The following is an 18,308-nucleotide window of genomic DNA, read 5'->3' on the forward strand; positions in this document are numbered from 1 at the left end:
GTGAGAGGTGAAAGATTTAAAAGGGACAATTTTGTTCACATACAAGTTGGTTCATATGTGGATTGAACCATCAGCGGAATTGGTAGGTGAAGGTGCAGGTATGACAGTCAAAAGACTTTTGGATAAGTACATGAATAGGAAGGGTTTGGAGGGATATCGGCCAAATGCAGGGAAGTGGGAGTAGTTTAGTTTGGAAAATTAGGCGGCGTTGGACCGAGGGGTCTGTTTCCATGCTGTATGAGTCAATCTCGCCAAAGTGCCCTCATTAGATTTTCTTCTTTTCATCATTCCCACTTGTTATGGATTAGGCCAGACCCCCTCAAAACGTTTTAAGAAGGTAGCCCAGACCCTAACATTTTTTTTTTTTAGGCAGATGTACAGTGGGTCTTCCAGGAGTGATGCAGCTGGTCAAACCACTTAGCTTTAGACAAACAGATTTATTTAAACATTACAGATGAGACCTGCACAAAAGAAAACACCGAATTTAGAACTTAATTTGTTTGATAACCCAACGGATACATTATCACAACTTAACAAAGCTGTTCCAGTCCCTGCAACATCACATAAACACACTCCTTGGCAAAACGTATTTTCAAACACAGGTTCTTACAGGCAGGAGTTTTCGGAGAAAAGGTTCAGGCAAGACCTCTGTTGAAACATAGAACCTCTTTTCACTGTAGCTGCTTCTCTAGGTCCCCAACAGTTTTTGACTCCCTGCTAAAACTAAACCAAACTAGAAAAAAAAAACCTGAAGTGGGAGAACTGGCCACTCCCCTGCCTTTGTTCAAAGTAACAGTTTCCAGATAAATCGGCACCTCTGCCTTTATGACCCCTGTTCAAGAAAAAAAACCAAGGACATTTTTCACATACAGTGGTTCGTATGTGGAATGAACCATCAGAGGAATTGGTAGATGAAGCTGTAGGTACTACATTTAAAGATATTTGGATAACTACATAAATAGGAAGGGTTTGGAGGGATATGGGCCAAATGCAGGTAAGTGGAACTAGTTTAGTTTGGGAAACTTGGTTGGCAAGTTGGACTGAAGGGTCTGTTTCCATGCTGTATGAGACCGTCTCACCAAAGCACCCTCAGTAGATTTTCGTCTTTTCCTCATTCCCGCTTGTTATGGACCAGGCCAGACCCCCTCAAAAAGGGCAGCATTGTCACACACTACATCCTGTAGTACCTGCTTCCTCACTTTGGCTGACAGGAGATCCACTGGCCCTGGAGGTTTGGTTGGGTGACCCCTGGGCATTTGTATCTGCATAGCCCTGACATGGTGAGGGTCTTGTTGCCTCAGACAAGCGAGCCCTCATGAGCCTCCACATGTTGGAGAGGTGAGGCAGAATGTGGTGCAGGGCCTGGCCACCTCCGGTCTATCCTGAGGTGAATGTTCCAAGGGCCTGCACATGATCCCTCATCTGCCTAGATGGCTCCTGGCATCATCCTGCCTCACTGCGAGCTACAGCCAACTAGAGTGTCATAGAATCACAGAAGTCTACAAAAGGCCCTTCAAAGTTCCAGTCAAAATCAATTGCTGAAATCTTCTACTCCCATTTTCCAGCACTTGGCCAGTAGCTTTTTATGGGTTGCCATCACAACTATGCATCCAAATACTTTCTAAATGTTACGAAGATTCCTGCCTCTACCACCCTTACGAGCAGTGAGTTCTAGAGAACAATAACCCTTTGGGTGAAAAATGTCTTCCACGCACCCTTTCTATATCTCCTGCTCCTTACCTTAACTCTATGCCTCCTGGTGATTGATTCCTCCATCAAGGGGAAAGGTTTCTTCCTGTCTACCCTCTCTATGCCCCCCCCACCCAATAATGGGGGTGGAGTCATGAGCAGGGGTGATGTTGCCCTCAGAGATCTGGGGGGCGTGGATGGTGACAGTAGGATCTGTGTGTGTGTGTGGGGGGGGGGGTGTTGGCAGAATGCAGGTGAGTGGAAGTGGTGGTAAACACGGCAGTCGAGGGGGCGGAAGTTGCTAAATGTGTGACGTCAGCGATGACAGGGGCGGAAGTGATGTCACGTGTGGTGCATGAGGAATCATGAGGGACTGAGGTGGCCATGATGGGGGCGGAAGTGATGTCATCGATCACAGTGGGGATGGTAGCTGTACCAGCCACACGGCTAATGACATCCGAGCAGTTCCAAAGGCTGGGGGAATCTTCTGGAATGTGTGAGGAGTGCTGGTTATGGAGGTGGGTGTATAAAAGTTTGTTGTACTTACAGTTTTTGATGTTTGAGATGGTGTTGAAATACTGTTTGTTGAGAGTATGAATTCTTCTTGGAATATAGTACAGAGTGGGTCCTTTGCAGGTCTGAGAGAGTGTGGCCCTCAGCTGAGGCAGGGCTATGGCTGCAAGTGTGGAGTGGAGGATCCTGAAGGAGAACCGTTGCTGGTGGTTTTGAATCTGTAGTCTGTACTGGCTGTCCTGTTCGGTTACGAACTGTGCTGTACGAACTTCTATAATGTAGTCTGGAGTCCATGTGGAATCAGTTGGTTATGGAGGCTGGCACTGAGAATGCAAATGTGGCTGTGGTAGTGAGTCTGTTTCAGTACATGGCTGAAGAGCCTCAGGGCAGAGGAGATGATCTGGTGGTTGCAGTGAGAGAGAGAGACTCATTGAGATTCTTGTGGAGAAGGAAGGAGAACTTCTTCAAGGTAGGCATTCCTTTCACCTATTGTACTCTTTGCTACCTTCTCCCCAGCCACCCCCCATTTATGTCTCCACCCTGGAGGCTTCCTACCTCTATTCTTGATGAAGGGCTTTTGCCCGAAACGTCGATTTTCCTGCTCCTTGGATGCTGCCTGACCTGCTGTGCTTTTCCAGTACCACTCTGACCTAAACTCTAGTTTCCAGCATCTGCAGTCCTCCCTTTTGCCTATATACTCCTGTAGTCCAAGGCTATCCTCCTCAATTATTTACCACCCGACCAATTTTCCTATCATCTGTGAATTCCTGATCAGTCCTCCCATATTCAAGCTAAATCATTTATATCTCCCATAATCATCAAGAGCTCCAACACAGATCCCTGTGGGACCCCACTGGTCACAGGTTTCCAACCACAAAAACATCCCTTGACCAACATCCTCTGCTTCCTGTCACTCAGCCATTTTTGGACCCAATTAGCCAGATTTCCTTGGATTCCCTGGGCTCTACCTTTGCTACCAGTCTCCCATGCAGCACCTGATCAAACACCTTGCTGAAGTCCAAGTAGATTACAACAAATACATTGCCCTCATCTACACACCTGGTCAACTCTTCAAAAAATTCAATCAACTTGGTCAGGTATGACTTCCCCTTAACAAAACCATTCTTGATTAATCCCTGCCTCTCAAAACGCAGATCAATTCTGTCCCTCAGGATTGCATCCGATAGTTTCCCCACAACTGAGGTTACTCTAAATAAAAACCAAAAGAACTGCAGATGCTGTAAATCAGAAATAAAAACAGAAATTGCTGGGAAAGCTCAGCAGGTCTGGCAGCATCTCTGGAGAGAAATCAGCGTTATGTGGTCATGTGATTTCTGGTCATGTGATTTTTTCTCAGAACTGAGGTTAGATTGACTGCCCTGTATTTGCCAGCTTTATCCATTCCTCTCTTCTTGAATAATGGCCACTTTGGTTATCCTTCAGTCCTCTGGCATCTCTCCTGTGGCCAGAGAGGAATTGCAAATTATTGCCAGCACCCCTGTTACTTCTTCCATTGCTTCACACAACAGCCTGGGATATGTTTCATGTGTCCCTAGTGATTTATCTATATGGAAGGCCATTCAGAATCTCTTGTCTGTCTGTGTGAATTCCTTTAATGCTATCACAGTCCTTTTCCCTGACTTCTATAATCACATCATCCCCTGGCACTCGGAGGGCTGCCAGAGACCCCAGGCAGTAGGGTCAACCCCAGGCAGGAGAGGACCCATTGCTGTTTGCAATCAAAGACCTTCATCCAAATGTGCAATGGAGGAACAGGAGCAGCAGTGTGGGAGGCGTTGCCCAAAGGTTCCTGGTCCCCCTTTGCCATGCCTTCTATCCTGATAACCAATAGCTGGGGCAATGGAATGCATGTGTCTGCATCTCTCCAGCAGACCCTGAGGGAGTTGTACCTGGCTCTCCAGGGCAGCTGCCAACCTATACATGGAAGCAGCCAGATCGCTATACTCCTGCAGCCTCTGGGCAAAGCCTCCCACACTGTTGCTCCATTGTGCATTTGGATGAAGTCTCTGATTACCAACCGCAATGAGTCCTCTCCTGCCTGGAGTTGACCAGCTACTTGGTTTCTGGCAGCTGTCCGAGTGCCAGGGGCCTGGGAAGATTCTTCCTTAGCCAACTATGGAGCAGTCACAGTGAGGTGCTCACTATCTCCTGTGCTACCTAACTTCCTAGCACTACTATTCCTACTGAGGTGACAGTGTCTGGACTGGTGGAGGAGGGATGCGGGGTGGTGGGAGGGGAGTTGCTGGAGCCAGTTTTGCTGATGCTTCCCCTCAGACCTTGATATTGTCATCCTCCAAGTTCGGGGAGATGGTTTCTGAAGGGAGTTGACCGTTTCTCTGCGGCGTTAGTGGACATCCTGCTGATACTTGCAAAAACAAGGAAGAGAAGGCATTATGACCAATGGTTAGAAGTGATGTGCAATGAATGAGTCAGAGTCCGGTTACAGTGAGAGTTACTGTTGAATAAAGAGTGGGACTTATTCGGTTGGTGGGAAATGTGTATCTCAGCATTCCAATAGCTCTTTACATGCATAAACTAGGATTCTCTCCTCACGGGGAGCTGAATATTGTGCACTTTCCACCAGTTCAGGCCCTTTAGGCCCAATTGTTTTTTTTTCCGTTATTCATTCATGGGATGACAGCATCACTGGCCTGGCAGTATTTAGTGCCCATCCCTAAACACCCAGAGGGCAGTTAAGAGTCAACCACTTTGTTGTGGGTCAGGAGTCACATTCAGGCCAGACCAGGTAAGGACAGCAGTTTCTTTCCCTAAACAACATTACTGAACCAGAAGGGTTTTTTTTTTTTGACATTCAACAATGGATTCATGGCCATTATTTGGCTCTTGGTTCCAGTCGTTATTGAATTCAAACTCGACCAGCTTGTTGTGGCAGGATTTGAACCTGGGTCCCCAGAACATTAACTGGGCAGTGCAGAGTCTTCTAGGGTTCGTGGTGTAGGGGTTTGAGGAGGGTTGGAGGTGTCTGGTTGAGAGCAAATGAGGGAAGATGTTGCAGACCACAGTGAGAGTGGCAGGGCATGTGACTTGATGGGAAGTGGGTGCAACAGCAGAATGGATCATAGACAAGAGAACAGTAATGGCAGATTGAAGAAAGGAATTGACTTCCTTGTGGCACTGCTGACCACCTTACCATTTGAAACCTGGCTCTGATCTGGGTGGCAACCTTAAACCAGGCTTCCCCCAGTCCTCTGGAAAGAGATCATCTCTCGTATGCATCATACTCTCTACCAGGACACCTCCCAATCTCAGTCGGATACCTGTGGTGCCATTTCCCCCTCTCCAACATATTCAGTTACAGTCTATCAATAAGTGGAGCAGTATTGGAATGCCAGTGCTCATTTAGCAGCGCTGCGGCACAGGCTTCAGGATGCTGGTCTTTTGGCAGATGAGTGGTGAGTTGTTGTGGGAATGCTGATGGGGATAGGATTGGGACCTGAATGCGTGCTATTAGGTCGTTAATGAGCCATTTTTGGTAAGAGTCATGTTTGCTGGGCCTCCTGGCAATCACTGCCCGTTCGCTCCATCCATTTCATTTCTTTTTTCTCTTTTTGTGCATGTATGTTTTTTTAAACTTTTTACCACCTGTCCTTGGGCAGCCTTGGATTGAAAACTAGTTAGTCTGCTGGCCTCAGCATGGATTTGAACTCGCAATCTTAGCATGTGCTCGACTCCTGTCCTCAAGGTGAAGCCTGGTGCGGTCTGCTTTGGAGGCGCTGTTATTCTGAACTTTTTATCTTCTATTTTTTAAAATTCATTTATGAATTTCTTATTTCTTTACTTTTCTAATGTTTTTCCCCTAAGAATTTGTACTTCAGAATCTGTATCTTGGTACCTAAGATGCCATTGTAAGTGGCAACTTGTAAACGTTTCACTGTACTCATGTGAGTACATGTGACGATAAAGCTAATTCTGGTATTCCTTTAAAAATACTCTAAGCAAGTTCCACTTAGCCTTCTGACTTGGGGGCATAATTGTGATCTTTGAGCTGACGTTCATAAGCTTCAGTCTGTTTTAGCTTTATTTAGCTTTTGCAGATGTCTAGTCCTTCATGTTAGGATGCAGCACTATATAAAAATGAAAAATAGCCTGGCCATCTCTGATATAAAGAGGTAGGTTGCATAATCATTTTCTGTGTGTTGTTTGGATGTCTCAATAATTTGTCCGTTTTGGCAAGCTAATGAGTCTTCATAGATCTGAGAACTGTTTGTCCATCTGGTTGGATTTTAGTCCTTCATTCACAATTTTGCATTTTTTTTCATAAAACCTCTGTGCTGTCAAGAATGTGCATCACCCTTCTCAACTTGTACTCAACAATCATTATGAAAGTCTGTCTGGATTATATGAAATTCAAATGCAAGATCAATGGGAAATTGCTAAATAGTTCAGTGGGCTTCCGGTGCTTATTGATTACAGGACAATAAAATTAGAATTTCACCAGCCATGTTCAAGTCTTCTGGTATTCTAATGAGAACTGAGAAATCTTCAGTGTCACTCTTGTTAGCTTGAGTTCAGAATAAATAATTGTTCTTGTCTTAGTAAATCCCATTCCTTGATGTAATTTCTCCTTTTGGATAATGGCTGTGGTTAGAGGTGATCAAAAGGGAATTGTACCCCGTTGTTTGTTTGAACTATTTTCAGGGACAAAGTTTTCAATGACAGAGGGAACTATTTCTGAGATTGAACAGTAACAAGTCATTGAAAAAGAATCTCAAAGTTCACAATGTTTCTAAAGAACTTTAACAGGATCAACGTTAACAGGTTTTGTTTAAGTTGAAGATTTTAGCTAATTATTATAAACCAATTATTCCCCTAACTGACTTTCTTGGTATAGATCATTGGGTTCAATTTCAACAGTATTGTTGAATCACTATGACCTTCAGTACAGCTTGTCAGCAGACACTAACATGGCTTCTTCTGATAAGTGCCGTTGCAAACCATCTACCTTCTCATGGAGTTTGATTGTCTATGTATTAATAGCATTCTTTTCTCTCCGATCATTAAACTTGCTGAAAGCTTGTCTGTGTTTTGCTTATTTTCCTAGATAAACAGATTCTTTTCTCCCACTTCATTTTTTGAACAATTACATATTGTCTGTATACGTCAATTCTCTAGTGAGCTCATTTGTTTCAGCCTGAGTACACTACAGTTATACAGTTTGGAGGAATTTTCAAATAATATAATGAAAGGAACATGAATAATCAAAATGATGCACTGAATGAGACGTTCACTGGCCAGTTAAAATTTTTATAGTAATTATCTGAGTGCAAATAGAGTTAAGGTTTATAAAGATCAAAGTAGAATGCAGTGTGAAACGTAATTGTTCCTGAGTTGATGTTAACATGAAAAATGCATTGAAATAATCACAATTTTCACTATTCAAGCAAGATACAGCTCCATAGATCAAACAATAAACATCCATTTACCACCTAGTGATCATGATTTAAAAAGCCAGTTTGCCAAACTTATTGCGTTGTAAGGCTGAATTTCCCCAGAAAAACTCCCAGAACTTTTCCCACGACAATACAGGCAATGGTGAGCCAGTTAACAAGATCAGAAAAATTAGATTTTTAATGTTGGTTTTCCACTCAAGAGTAGAAGGACATTATGAGCATATTGCTGGTGAGCACTGACAGATCTATTTACATGCATTTTAATCTTGTTAGTACTTAATCTTTCTTCGTTTATTCACAATTTCTTATTCTGCCAGGTGGTGGAGAGAAACTAGATTGGGGCAGTCCCCAAAATGGAACACTGTATGTGTGTCTGCTCCTGCTCACCACTTGCCCCTTCATGCCTCCATCTTAGCCAGCAGTTGCAACCACTTGAAAGATATGCTCCACATACCAAAACCTTTCATTAAAATATGCTGCCACCAGGCTGCATACACATCATGTTGGCTTCAAGCTTCTCCTACCCCTCTCCTACAGCATGGAATTAAATATGTTGACCCCTCTCCTGTTCATCATGTGTAAATATCAAAGACAATGATTTCAATGAACTTGTTTTTGTGTATTTTCTTGTCCTCAACCTCGCTGTCTCTGAATCCATAAAAGCTCTATCTTAACAATTAATGATTATGTTGCCAAAAAACCTTTAAGTGGTGAGAGGTAATATGGTAAATTGTTCATTTGTTTTAAAGGGAGATAGTTCAGCCTGAAGTCAGGGTGTTATAGTTGAAGGATTGAAGAGACCTAGATGCTAATGTTAATAAATTACTGAAGATTAACATTTATATGCAGCAAGCAGTTAGTAAGGCTAATAGTATTACAAGTGGATTTGAGCACAGGAGTAGTTATGTATCAAACCTTGTTTAAGTGGTGTCTGGAATGCAGTTTTGGTCTTCTTACCTGAAGAAAGATATTATTCCTATAGAGAGAGAGAGAGAGTGCAACAAAAGTCCAACAAATATGTTCCTGAAGTGGTAGGACTATTCTATGAGGTGAGATTAGGAAATGAAGGCTTGTATTCTCTACAGTTTTGAAGAATGAGAGGTGATCTCATTGTAACCTACAAAATACGTCCAGGGCCAGACAGGAGAGAGCTGAAAATGTGTTGCTGGAAAAGCGCAGCAGGTCAGGCAGCATCCAAGGAGCAGGAGAATCGACGTTTCGGGCATGAGTCCTTCTTCAGGAATGAGGAAAGTGTGCCAAGCAGGCTAAGATAAAAGGTAGGGAGGAGGGACTTTGGGGAGGGGCGTTGGAAATGCGATAGGTGGAAGGAGGTTAAGGTGAGGGTGATTGGGGGTGGGGGCAGAGAGGTCTGGAAGAAGATTGCAGGTTAGCAAGGTGGTGCTGAATTTGAGGGTTGGGACTGAGACAAGGTGGGGGCAGGGGGGGAAATTAGGAAACTGGAGAAATCTGAGTTCATCCCTTGTGGTTGGAGGGTTCCTAGGCGGAAGATCAGGCGCTCTTCCTCCAGCGATCGTGTTGCTATGGTCTGGCAATGGAGGAATCCAAGGACCTGCATGTCCTTGGTGGAGTGGGAGGGGGAGCTGAAGTGTTGAGCCACTGGGTGGTTGGGTTGGTTGTTCCGGGTGTCCCAGAGATGTTCTCTGAAACGTTCCGCAAGTAGGCGGCCTGTCTCCCCAATATAGAGGAGGCCGCAGCGGATGCAGTAAGTGATGTGTGTGGAGGTGCAGGTGAATTTGTGGCAGATATGGAAGTGTCCCTTGGGGCCTTGGAGGGAAGTAAGGGGAGAGGTGTGGGCACAAGTTTTGCATATCTTGCGGTTGCAGGGGAAGGTGCCGGGAGTGGATGTTGGGTTGGTGGGGGGTGTGGACCTGACGAGGGAGTCACGGAGGGATTGGTCTTTTCAGAACGCTGATAGGCGACTTGCGGAACGTTTCAGAGAACACCTCTGGGACACCCGGACCAACCAACCCAACCACCCCATGGCTCAACACTTCAAACATCGATTCTCCTGCTCCAGCATCTGCAGTCCTCACTTTCTCCGAGACAGGAGAGATGCATGTAAGACTTTTCTCTGATTTACGAGTCTAGAACTAGGGGACACAATTTCAAAATAAAGAAAGGAAGCCACTTAAGACTGGGTTGAAGAGAAACATTTTAATCAATGATAGTGTATTTTTGGTCCCTGGTTGTTTGATGTGGGCTTTCCGAATTGAAGGAAATATTTCAGCGATTGTGAAAAGAGGACATTAAGTGGTCATTAGTGGACAATGTAAGGGTTTTGCTCAACCCATTAGTGAGTGAATAGATTGCGCAAAGCTAATTTTTAAAATTCATTCATGCGATGTGGGTGTCACTGACTAAGCCAACATTTACTGTTGATTGCTAATTGCTCAGAAGGCAATTATAGCGTTCATGTTGCAACAATATCATCTGTTGTGGAATATTAGCAAAAATGATGATTATATAAATCCTGAGTAGGAAGCTATTGAACTAGAGGAGGTGTAAATTAGAATTCTGTAGTCTTCCAAGAGCAGCATCCCTGCAACTCTGCTCTAATAAAGTCACCTTGAATCATTTAGTTGCAATTAAAAATGTTCAATACAGCAGGTATAAGATAAAGGTCTATGTACAGTTATTGTGGGATTAGCCCTTGTTCCTGTGCTTATATTCTTCAGGAAATATCGAAATGGATTGGGGGCGGGGAAAAGTTGTGGAGGACGAGGGCAAGGTTTTTAACTTCAGCCCAAATTGGTACACTGTGATTGGCACACCCATTACGACTATCAAGAACCACGGTTGGGAGGCCCAAAGCTGTATTCAGATAGATTGGTGTGGAATGTATTGATTCACTCAGCTCCTGACCTCTTTATAGTCTTGGTTCAAACTTGGCCAAAAGTGTTGAATTCCAGAGGTGAGGTGAGGGTATAGACTTTTACATCAAGGCCACAATCGACTGAGTGTACCATCAAGGAGCTCCAGTAAAACTAGAATTAATGCGTATCAAGGGGCAAACTCTCCACCAATTCAATTCATACCTGATACATTGGAAGATGGTTGTGGTTGTTGGGGGTCAGTCATCTCAGCTCCGGAACATCTCTGCAGGAGTTCCTCAGGGTAGTGTCCTTGGCCCAACCGTCTCAGCTGCTTCATCAATAACTTTCCCTCCATCAAAAGGTGAGAAGTGGGATGTTCATTGCGCAATCACCAATGTTTAGCACCATTCCCAATTCCTCAGGTACTGCAGCAGTCCATGTTCAAATGGAACAAAACCTGGACAATATGCAAGCTTGGACTGAGAACCTGCAACTGACATTTGCACCACATAAATGCCAGTCAATGACCATCTCCAGTAAGAGACAATCTAACTACCAACCCTTGACATTAAATGATGTTTACTGAATCCTCCATATCCCCATCCTTGGCATTATCATTGACCAGAAATTCAACTGAACTCACCACATAAACACAATGGCTACAAGAGCAGATCAGAGGCTAGGAATACTGTGGCGAGTAACTCACCTCCTGACTTTCAAAGTCTGTCCATCATCTACAACTGAGTCTGCTTGATTGACACTATATCCACAAGCATCTACTCCTTCCACTGCTGACACTTAGAAGCAGCAGTGTGTACTATCAAAAGTTGCCCTCCAGAAATTCACCAAAGATCCTTAGATAGCACCTTCCAAACTCTCAAACACTTGCTTCTAAAAAGGACAGAGGCAGCAGATGCATCATCTGCAAGTTCCCCTCCAAGCCACTCATGATCCTGACTTGGAAATATATCACTGTCCCTTCATTGCCACTGGGTCAAAATCCTGGAATTCCCTGCCTAATGTAGACTGAAGTGGTTCAAGAAAGTAGCTCATCACTACCTTCTCAAGCTAACCTAAGGATGGGTAATAAGTGCTGGCCAGCCAGAGATGTCTATGTTCCATGAGTGAATAAAAGGAAGTAGCATTCCAAACATAGCAGCATGAATTGTAGAGCATTCTAATTACAGCATGTATTCAGACACCTCTGTCTAAGTCATCTGTGCAGACCAGATATCGTTGATTTAGTCCTATTTGCCAGCATTTGGCCAATTTCCCTGTAAACCTTTCCTATTCATGTACCCATCCATATACTTCCACCACCTCCTCTGGCTGCTTGTTCTATGCACACACCACCCTCTCTGTGAAAAGATTGCACCTTGGGTCCCTTTCAAATCTGTTCCCTCTCATCTTAAACCTATGCCGTCTAGTTTTGGACTCCCCCTACCCTGATAAAAAGACCCTGACTGTTCACCCTATTCATGCCCCTCATGATATTATAAACCTCTATAAGGTCATCCCTCAGCCTCAGACATTCTGGGGGAAGAAAGCCCCAGCCTATTCAGTCTCTCCCTATAGCTCCAACCCTGCAGTTTCAGCAACATCCTTGTAAAGTTTTTCTGAACCTTTTCAAATTTAACAATATCTTTCCTACAGCAGGAGACCAGAATTGAATGTAGTGTTCTAAAAGGGGCTTCACCAGCGCCCTGTAGAGCCATAACATGATTTCCTCAATGCATTGACCAATAAAGGCAGGTGTGTGGATGTCTTCTTCATCACTTGTCTGCTGCAACTCTACTTTCGATGAACTATAGAACCCCTAGGTCTCTTTGTTCTGCAACACTCCCCAGGGCCCTACCATTAAGTGTATATGCCCTGGTTTGTCTTACCAAAATGCAACACTTCACCTTTATTTAAATTAAACTCTTATCTGCCACTCATCGGCCCATTGGTCAAGGAGTGATCAAGGTCCTGTTGTACTCTAAGGTGATGTTCTTCACTGTCCACTACATCATCTATTTTGGTGTCATCTGCAAATGTACAAACCATACCAACTATATTCACATGTAAATCATTTATACTTATTATGAAGATGTGGGTGTGCTGTACCTTTTAAGAGAGTTAAAAACTAGCAGAACTACCTGACAGCACCAAGTGTTCTGAATAAGATGCGATTTAACATGTGGTCCAGCAACTAGGGTGGCTGGTTGCCTGGACACAAAAACAAATTTGAATTAGGCCAGTCAGTTTAAATTATACCCAAAACAAATGTTCTCCCCATGTCTGTGTGGGTTTCCTCTGGGTGCTCTGGTTTCCTCCCACAGTCCAAAGTTGTGCAGGTCAGGTGAATTGGCCATGCTAAATTACCCATAGTGTTAGGTGCATTAGTCAGTGGGAAATGGGTCTGGGTGGGTGACTCTTCGGAAGATCGGTGTGGACTTGTTGGGCCAAAGGGCCTGTTTCCACACTTTCGAGAATCTCATCTAATCTAATCTAAAATCAAACTCCAATCCAGTTTGAATTTAGTATATTGACAATATTAAAAGCCAATGACACAATCCAATGCTTTGGGGGTATAAGACTGGGGAAAATTGAATACTTGGTGGAGAACTGCCAAAAGACCAACAGATGTAGGCTGCTAGTTAGAACACTCTGAGAGGTACCTGTCTAGAGAAGGAGTTTGTACAGAGAAAAACATAACACTGATCTGGAGAGCAAATCTACAGAGGAAGCTATAAAAAGAAGATTCAACTGCTGGCTGGTTTTGAAATTTGAATTTTTGGTAAATTGTAATCGGGTGTTTTATCAGACTAGTATTGTAGAAGGGGATGGTAAAAGATAGGTTAGAGAAGGGAGTTGGATATAGTTATTACTTCATTATTCTCTGTTATACTTTAAAAAATAAAGTTGTTAATTTTTACTTTAAATAGTGACCTTTGGGATAGTTCTTGGCCTCTCGAATTTTCACAAATTCCTGCATGGGGTAAATCTTTTCTGTGCTACGCATTTACATTTGGGGGGGTGGGGGGGAAGTGTTACGCCTGTTGTTAATATACTGTTGACAAAAAGCAGTGGAATCCAGCACCATGCAGCACACTGCTGGTCACAGGCCTCCAGGCCAATAAACATTCCTCTACTTCTGCCCTCTGTCTCCTACCTTCAAGCCAATTTTGTATCCAGTTGGCTAGCTCTTCCTGGATTTCATGTGATCAAATCTTGTTAACCACTCTACCATGCGGAACCTGGTCGAACGCATTGCTGAAGTCCATATAGACAATGTCTATCGTTCTGCCTTTTTCAATCGTCTTTGTCACCTCTTCAAATAACTCAGTCAAGTAAATGACATATGATTTCCCACTCTCAAAACCATTTTGACTATCCCTAATCAGGCCTTGCCTTTCCAAATATGTGTAAATCTGTCCCTCAGAATCACTTCCAACAACTTACCCACCACTGAAGTCAGGTTCACTGATCTTTTCCTTCCCACCTTTCTTAAATATTGGCACCACATTAGATGCCCTCCAGTCTTCTTCTCATCTGTGGCTATCGATGATTCAAATATCTCAGCAAGGGGCACAGCAATCTCCTCCCTAGATTCCCACACAGTTCTGGGATACACCAGATCATGTCCCCAGGATTTGCCTACTTTTATGCATTTTCAGACCTCCAGCACCTTCTCTTTTGTAATATGGACAGTTTTCAAGACATCACTATTTATTTTCCCAATTTCCTAGTTTCTATGTCCTTCTCCAGAGTAAGTACTGACTTGAAATATTTGTTTAGTATCTCACCCATCTCCTGTGGTTCCACACATAGACAGCCTCATTGATTTTTAAGGGGCCCTATTCTCTACCTGTTACTTTTTTGTCCTTAATATATTATTGGAATCTCTTTGAATTCTCCTTAATGCTATTTGCCAAAGCCACCTCATGTCTCTTTTTTTGCCCTCCTGATTTGGTTTAATTATTTTAAAGGCTATTGAATAGACTTGAATAGAACTTGGCTTTGGAATTTTACAATGGTCCATTCAACCTGGAACTGCTGACCTCAATAAAGACATTGGCATCGAAAGAGATTTGTATTCCAATTAATTTTCTTTCTACCAGAATTGAAAAATAGTATTCTGGTGCACTGTGTCACCTACTTTCTCTTCTGGTACATTTAAGGTTATAAAATAAGTCTCTAACAGTAGAGATAGCAATGAAAAGATAAATATTATTATTCAGTTGACAGTTGGACAAAATACTTAATGCACTTTTAGCAAAATTATTATAGAATTTCATTTTGAATGGTGTAAAGGATTTTAATTTTCCATGAATAAATTGCTACCCAGCTTCTGTACTGTAAGTGTGTTGTGCAGCAACTTTCAACAATTGACCTCTGGGACTGAGTGCAGGTTCATGATAATTTAATCAATTAAAACATGTAGAGAGTCTTTTCAATCTAAATAGTAGAAGGGTTCTGAGAAATATGGAGAGAAATTCAGTGTTCTTATACGATGTTAGTCACATGTGCATCTTCACTATCCAAATTCCAATCTTGCTTCATACAAAGATAAACAGATGTCCATTCTAAGTCATAGGTTCATGTTGTTAATATTTACTTTAACCGGTTAAGGATCATTTAATTTTATGGTGGTCTGCCCCAATTCTTATCAGTGACTGTCACTTTCTAAACCCCATTTGACTTTGAATGTTTTGTTAATGCTAACTTCTTGTTTGTACAAGGTTCGTTTACAGATTCCTACTGATACTAACTTCTAGGGATAAATGGTTCACTTGGGAATTTGCTGACTGCTACAGAAGAATAATTAGTTATCCTTTACATCTTAGTCCCTCTAACAAGAGCTATAATAACCTTCTTCGATACCACCTTTCATACCTAATTTTGCTGTTCTGCTTATTTATTTGATTAAACCAGAACCACTCTTAAAATGCCTTGGATGTAAAGAAAGGTTTGGACTTCAAAACATATTTGGAAAGGACAAACAATAATGTCTTGATTTCTGATTAGAAAGTCCTTCATTCAACTTAATCAACTTGTGCTTTCTTTTAATATAGGTGTTAGTCTTGGGAAATAAGAGAGACCTTCCTAATGCCTTGGATGAGAAACAGCTAATTGAAAAAATGTAAGCCTTTGTTTTTTCTTTTCAGAATATTTTCAAATACAGAGTATTAGTGAAGATAAATTGATTAGATTTGCAATGGAATAATCTCACACCTTCCTTACAGAGAGACTAGAATTTTCCATTTTGGCAGGTTTCAGGGATATCTTGGTCAGGACAAGAGTTCTGTCCCTGTAGATTTTTCTGGGGTCAAGCCATATATTTTAAATAAGATTCCTAGTCTCCAAAAAAGATTTTAAAAATTTAATCTTTTTCTTCTAATCAACCTGTTCAGAGATATTATTACACCTCCCACTCCAGGGCTAGGGACATTACCACTGTGCCACAAGAGGGTGTCTGGTCTCCATTCGGCACTGTGTCTCTTGATATCTTCATGTCACTGAATGAGTTGCAGATAGTCCATTTTAAATTGAAATCAAGTCTAATTATGCAGCAAATCAAGTCTATGTAAACAAAGCACCACAGCAAGCAATCTTCTGCGTGATAGAAAAAAGCTTTATTGAACTACAATAATAGAACTTAAAACTGAAATGGTACCAATGTATACTGATAAAAGCAGGAACATCTCTTCAACAAAGTACATGTATGAACAATGAAAATATACACAAAATAATTTCCTTTTTTTAGCAATGTTGTCCCCAGGCTTGATCAATAGAACAATGTCCCAGTCTCAACTATCCTAGTTGTGTAGAATGCTGTCACAATATTCTTGGGGAGTGCATTGGGATTTAGAATGAGCTTAGTTGAAGAGAGCCTTGGGATCTGTCATAGTGCAGAGTGGTGGGCAGTTTGCAGGTTGGACACAAAAAGGTATAATCAGAATAAAAAAAAATCCTAACAAGGCAAGCAGTCCGAGAGCATAGTTCCCATAGAAAGTCTGGACCTTCATATCCATGGCAGCAGTCTGTCCAATTTTTTTCCAAAATAACCTTAATGGATTCTCTCATACTTGTGTGACTTAGAAGGCATTATAGTTGATATTGAAGTACATTTTTCCTGGATTTATACTGCATACCTTTATTCTTAGGAATTTATCTGCTATCCAGGATCGAGAAATCTGTTGTTATTCAGTGTCCTGCAAAGAGAAGGATAACATTGGTAAGTGCATCTGGTTCTATTTAGCTTTGTATTTCGCATTGAATTCAAACTTCAGCACCATAGACAGCTCTGCCTAGGATAATGGTCCCTCAAACAGGATCACAGTTGGAATTAAAGATACATTCGTTCTTAACTGTTAAACCCATCCAATACTGGATGATTTAGAAAAGACAGGTTAACCTCTGCTTTTATGCTTCACTTCCTCCATTGATAATTCATTAAACTTCTCTGTTTTTATACTTATCTACAAGTGTGAGGAGCTCATGGATTTCACAATGTTTGTAGTAATATGTTCAATTGTCATTGGTGCCTTAACTTCTGTCCACTTTGCCACCAGGTTGAGCCTCTGTCAAGGTGCTGCTTCATCTGACTCTAGTCCCAAACCCATACCCTTCACTAATTTCTCCAATATCATCCTTATTGCCCTATATACCTTCATGCCATCTCCAGCTCATTCTGGTTAAACATAGGGAAACCTGAACAATAATGGTTCTTTTATCAAATGCCACACTTCTTCCTTTGACTTCCTGCTTCCTGACTTTTGTTTTCTTAGTACTCTGTCAGAAAGACTGCTTAGCTCATTATATTTCCTGTCTCTGACCTTGCATCAACACAACTGCTAGTAAAACTATAATCTAGATCTTGGTTACCTCAACATTCCATTATGCCATTTTTCTCTTAGCCATTCTTCTGTTATTTAGCTTCTGAAAATATTGCCATGTCCAAATCATTCCTGCCCAAGTTCTCATCTATATTAGGTCCTTTAAGCTTATCACCATAGTTCTTGATTATCCTCATTGCCTCTTGACCCTCACAACTGTAATTTAAAACTTGCTGCCTGCTCTCCTAAACCTTTTTATTTATTCTGACCCTTTTTGTGCATTTCCCTTCACTGCACCATTGACAGCTATATCTTCAGCCATCTAAGTGCCATGTGTCTCTACTTCCTCCTGTAAAACTCTCCATCTCTGTCTGTCTGTCTGGCTCTCTGTCTCTGTCTCTGTCTCTGTCTCTGTCTCTCTCTCTCTTCCCCCCCACCCCTAAAGACAATCCCTACAACCCACCTCTATAACAAATCTCTTGATCACTCTTTGTAATATCCCCTTCACCTTAGTATCACTTGTAGCTGATTACCTTTAGGAGGCATATTCATAGCAATAGTGCTGTTTAAATGTTTGCTTTTGTTGCTTAATAATGATTTCCACATTAAATGTCAGCTAATCGTAGTGGTTAAGTATCAGTAAACATTTTAAAAAGCATATAATTAATATAATGGCCAGGATTGTTGCATTTTATTCTCTCTGTTTCCTCGCTTAATTTTCACTTATTCTGCTGTTTATAGGAAATGTGAAATACCATGTAATGCTTATGTTTGCCTTTCACTATTACATTTTTAAGAGGAACTAACTTTTAAAAAAAACTGACATCTTTCCCCAACTTGTACTAGTTCCCCAACTAGCAGCATGTAGTTGCCGAGTAGGAAATGTGAGAGTAGCCCTTTACTCTCTTGTATAGAATGATATCGTCATCTTGCTGTCCCATCCCCATCTTCAAAACAAAGACATAGCAAGTGAGAGAAACAAACACAGAAAATGCTGGAGAAATTCAACAGGTCCAACA

General features: G+C 42.1%; 1 protein-coding gene and 1 long non-coding RNA gene across 2 annotated transcripts in view; one reads left to right on the forward strand and one right to left on the reverse strand.

Moving 5' to 3' along the window:
• LOC122559532 (ADP-ribosylation factor-like protein 8B-A) overlaps nt 1–18,308 on the forward strand; it is a 94,284-nt gene that overhangs the window by 63,499 nt on the left and 12,477 nt on the right. The window contains exons 5-6 of the mRNA XM_043709139.2: nt 15,526–15,593; nt 16,618–16,688. Coding sequence (XP_043565074.1) covers nt 15,526–15,593; nt 16,618–16,688 — 139 coding nt within the window. The remainder of the gene's footprint in view (nt 1–15,525; nt 15,594–16,617; nt 16,689–18,308) is intronic.
• LOC148146785 (uncharacterized) overlaps nt 16,065–18,308 on the reverse strand; it is a 76,068-nt gene continuing 73,824 nt past the window's right edge. The window contains exon 3 of the long non-coding RNA XR_015760481.1: nt 16,065–16,665. This is a non-coding gene — a long non-coding RNA (uncharacterized LOC148146785). The remainder of the gene's footprint in view (nt 16,666–18,308) is intronic.

Source organism: Chiloscyllium plagiosum, unplaced genomic scaffold, assembly GCF_037043375.1.
Source record: "Chiloscyllium plagiosum isolate Xiang-an unplaced genomic scaffold, Cpla_swu_hap1 HiC_scaffold_19, whole genome shotgun sequence".
In the NCBI taxonomy this organism is placed as follows: Eukaryota; Metazoa; Chordata; class Chondrichthyes; order Orectolobiformes; family Hemiscylliidae; genus Chiloscyllium; species Chiloscyllium plagiosum.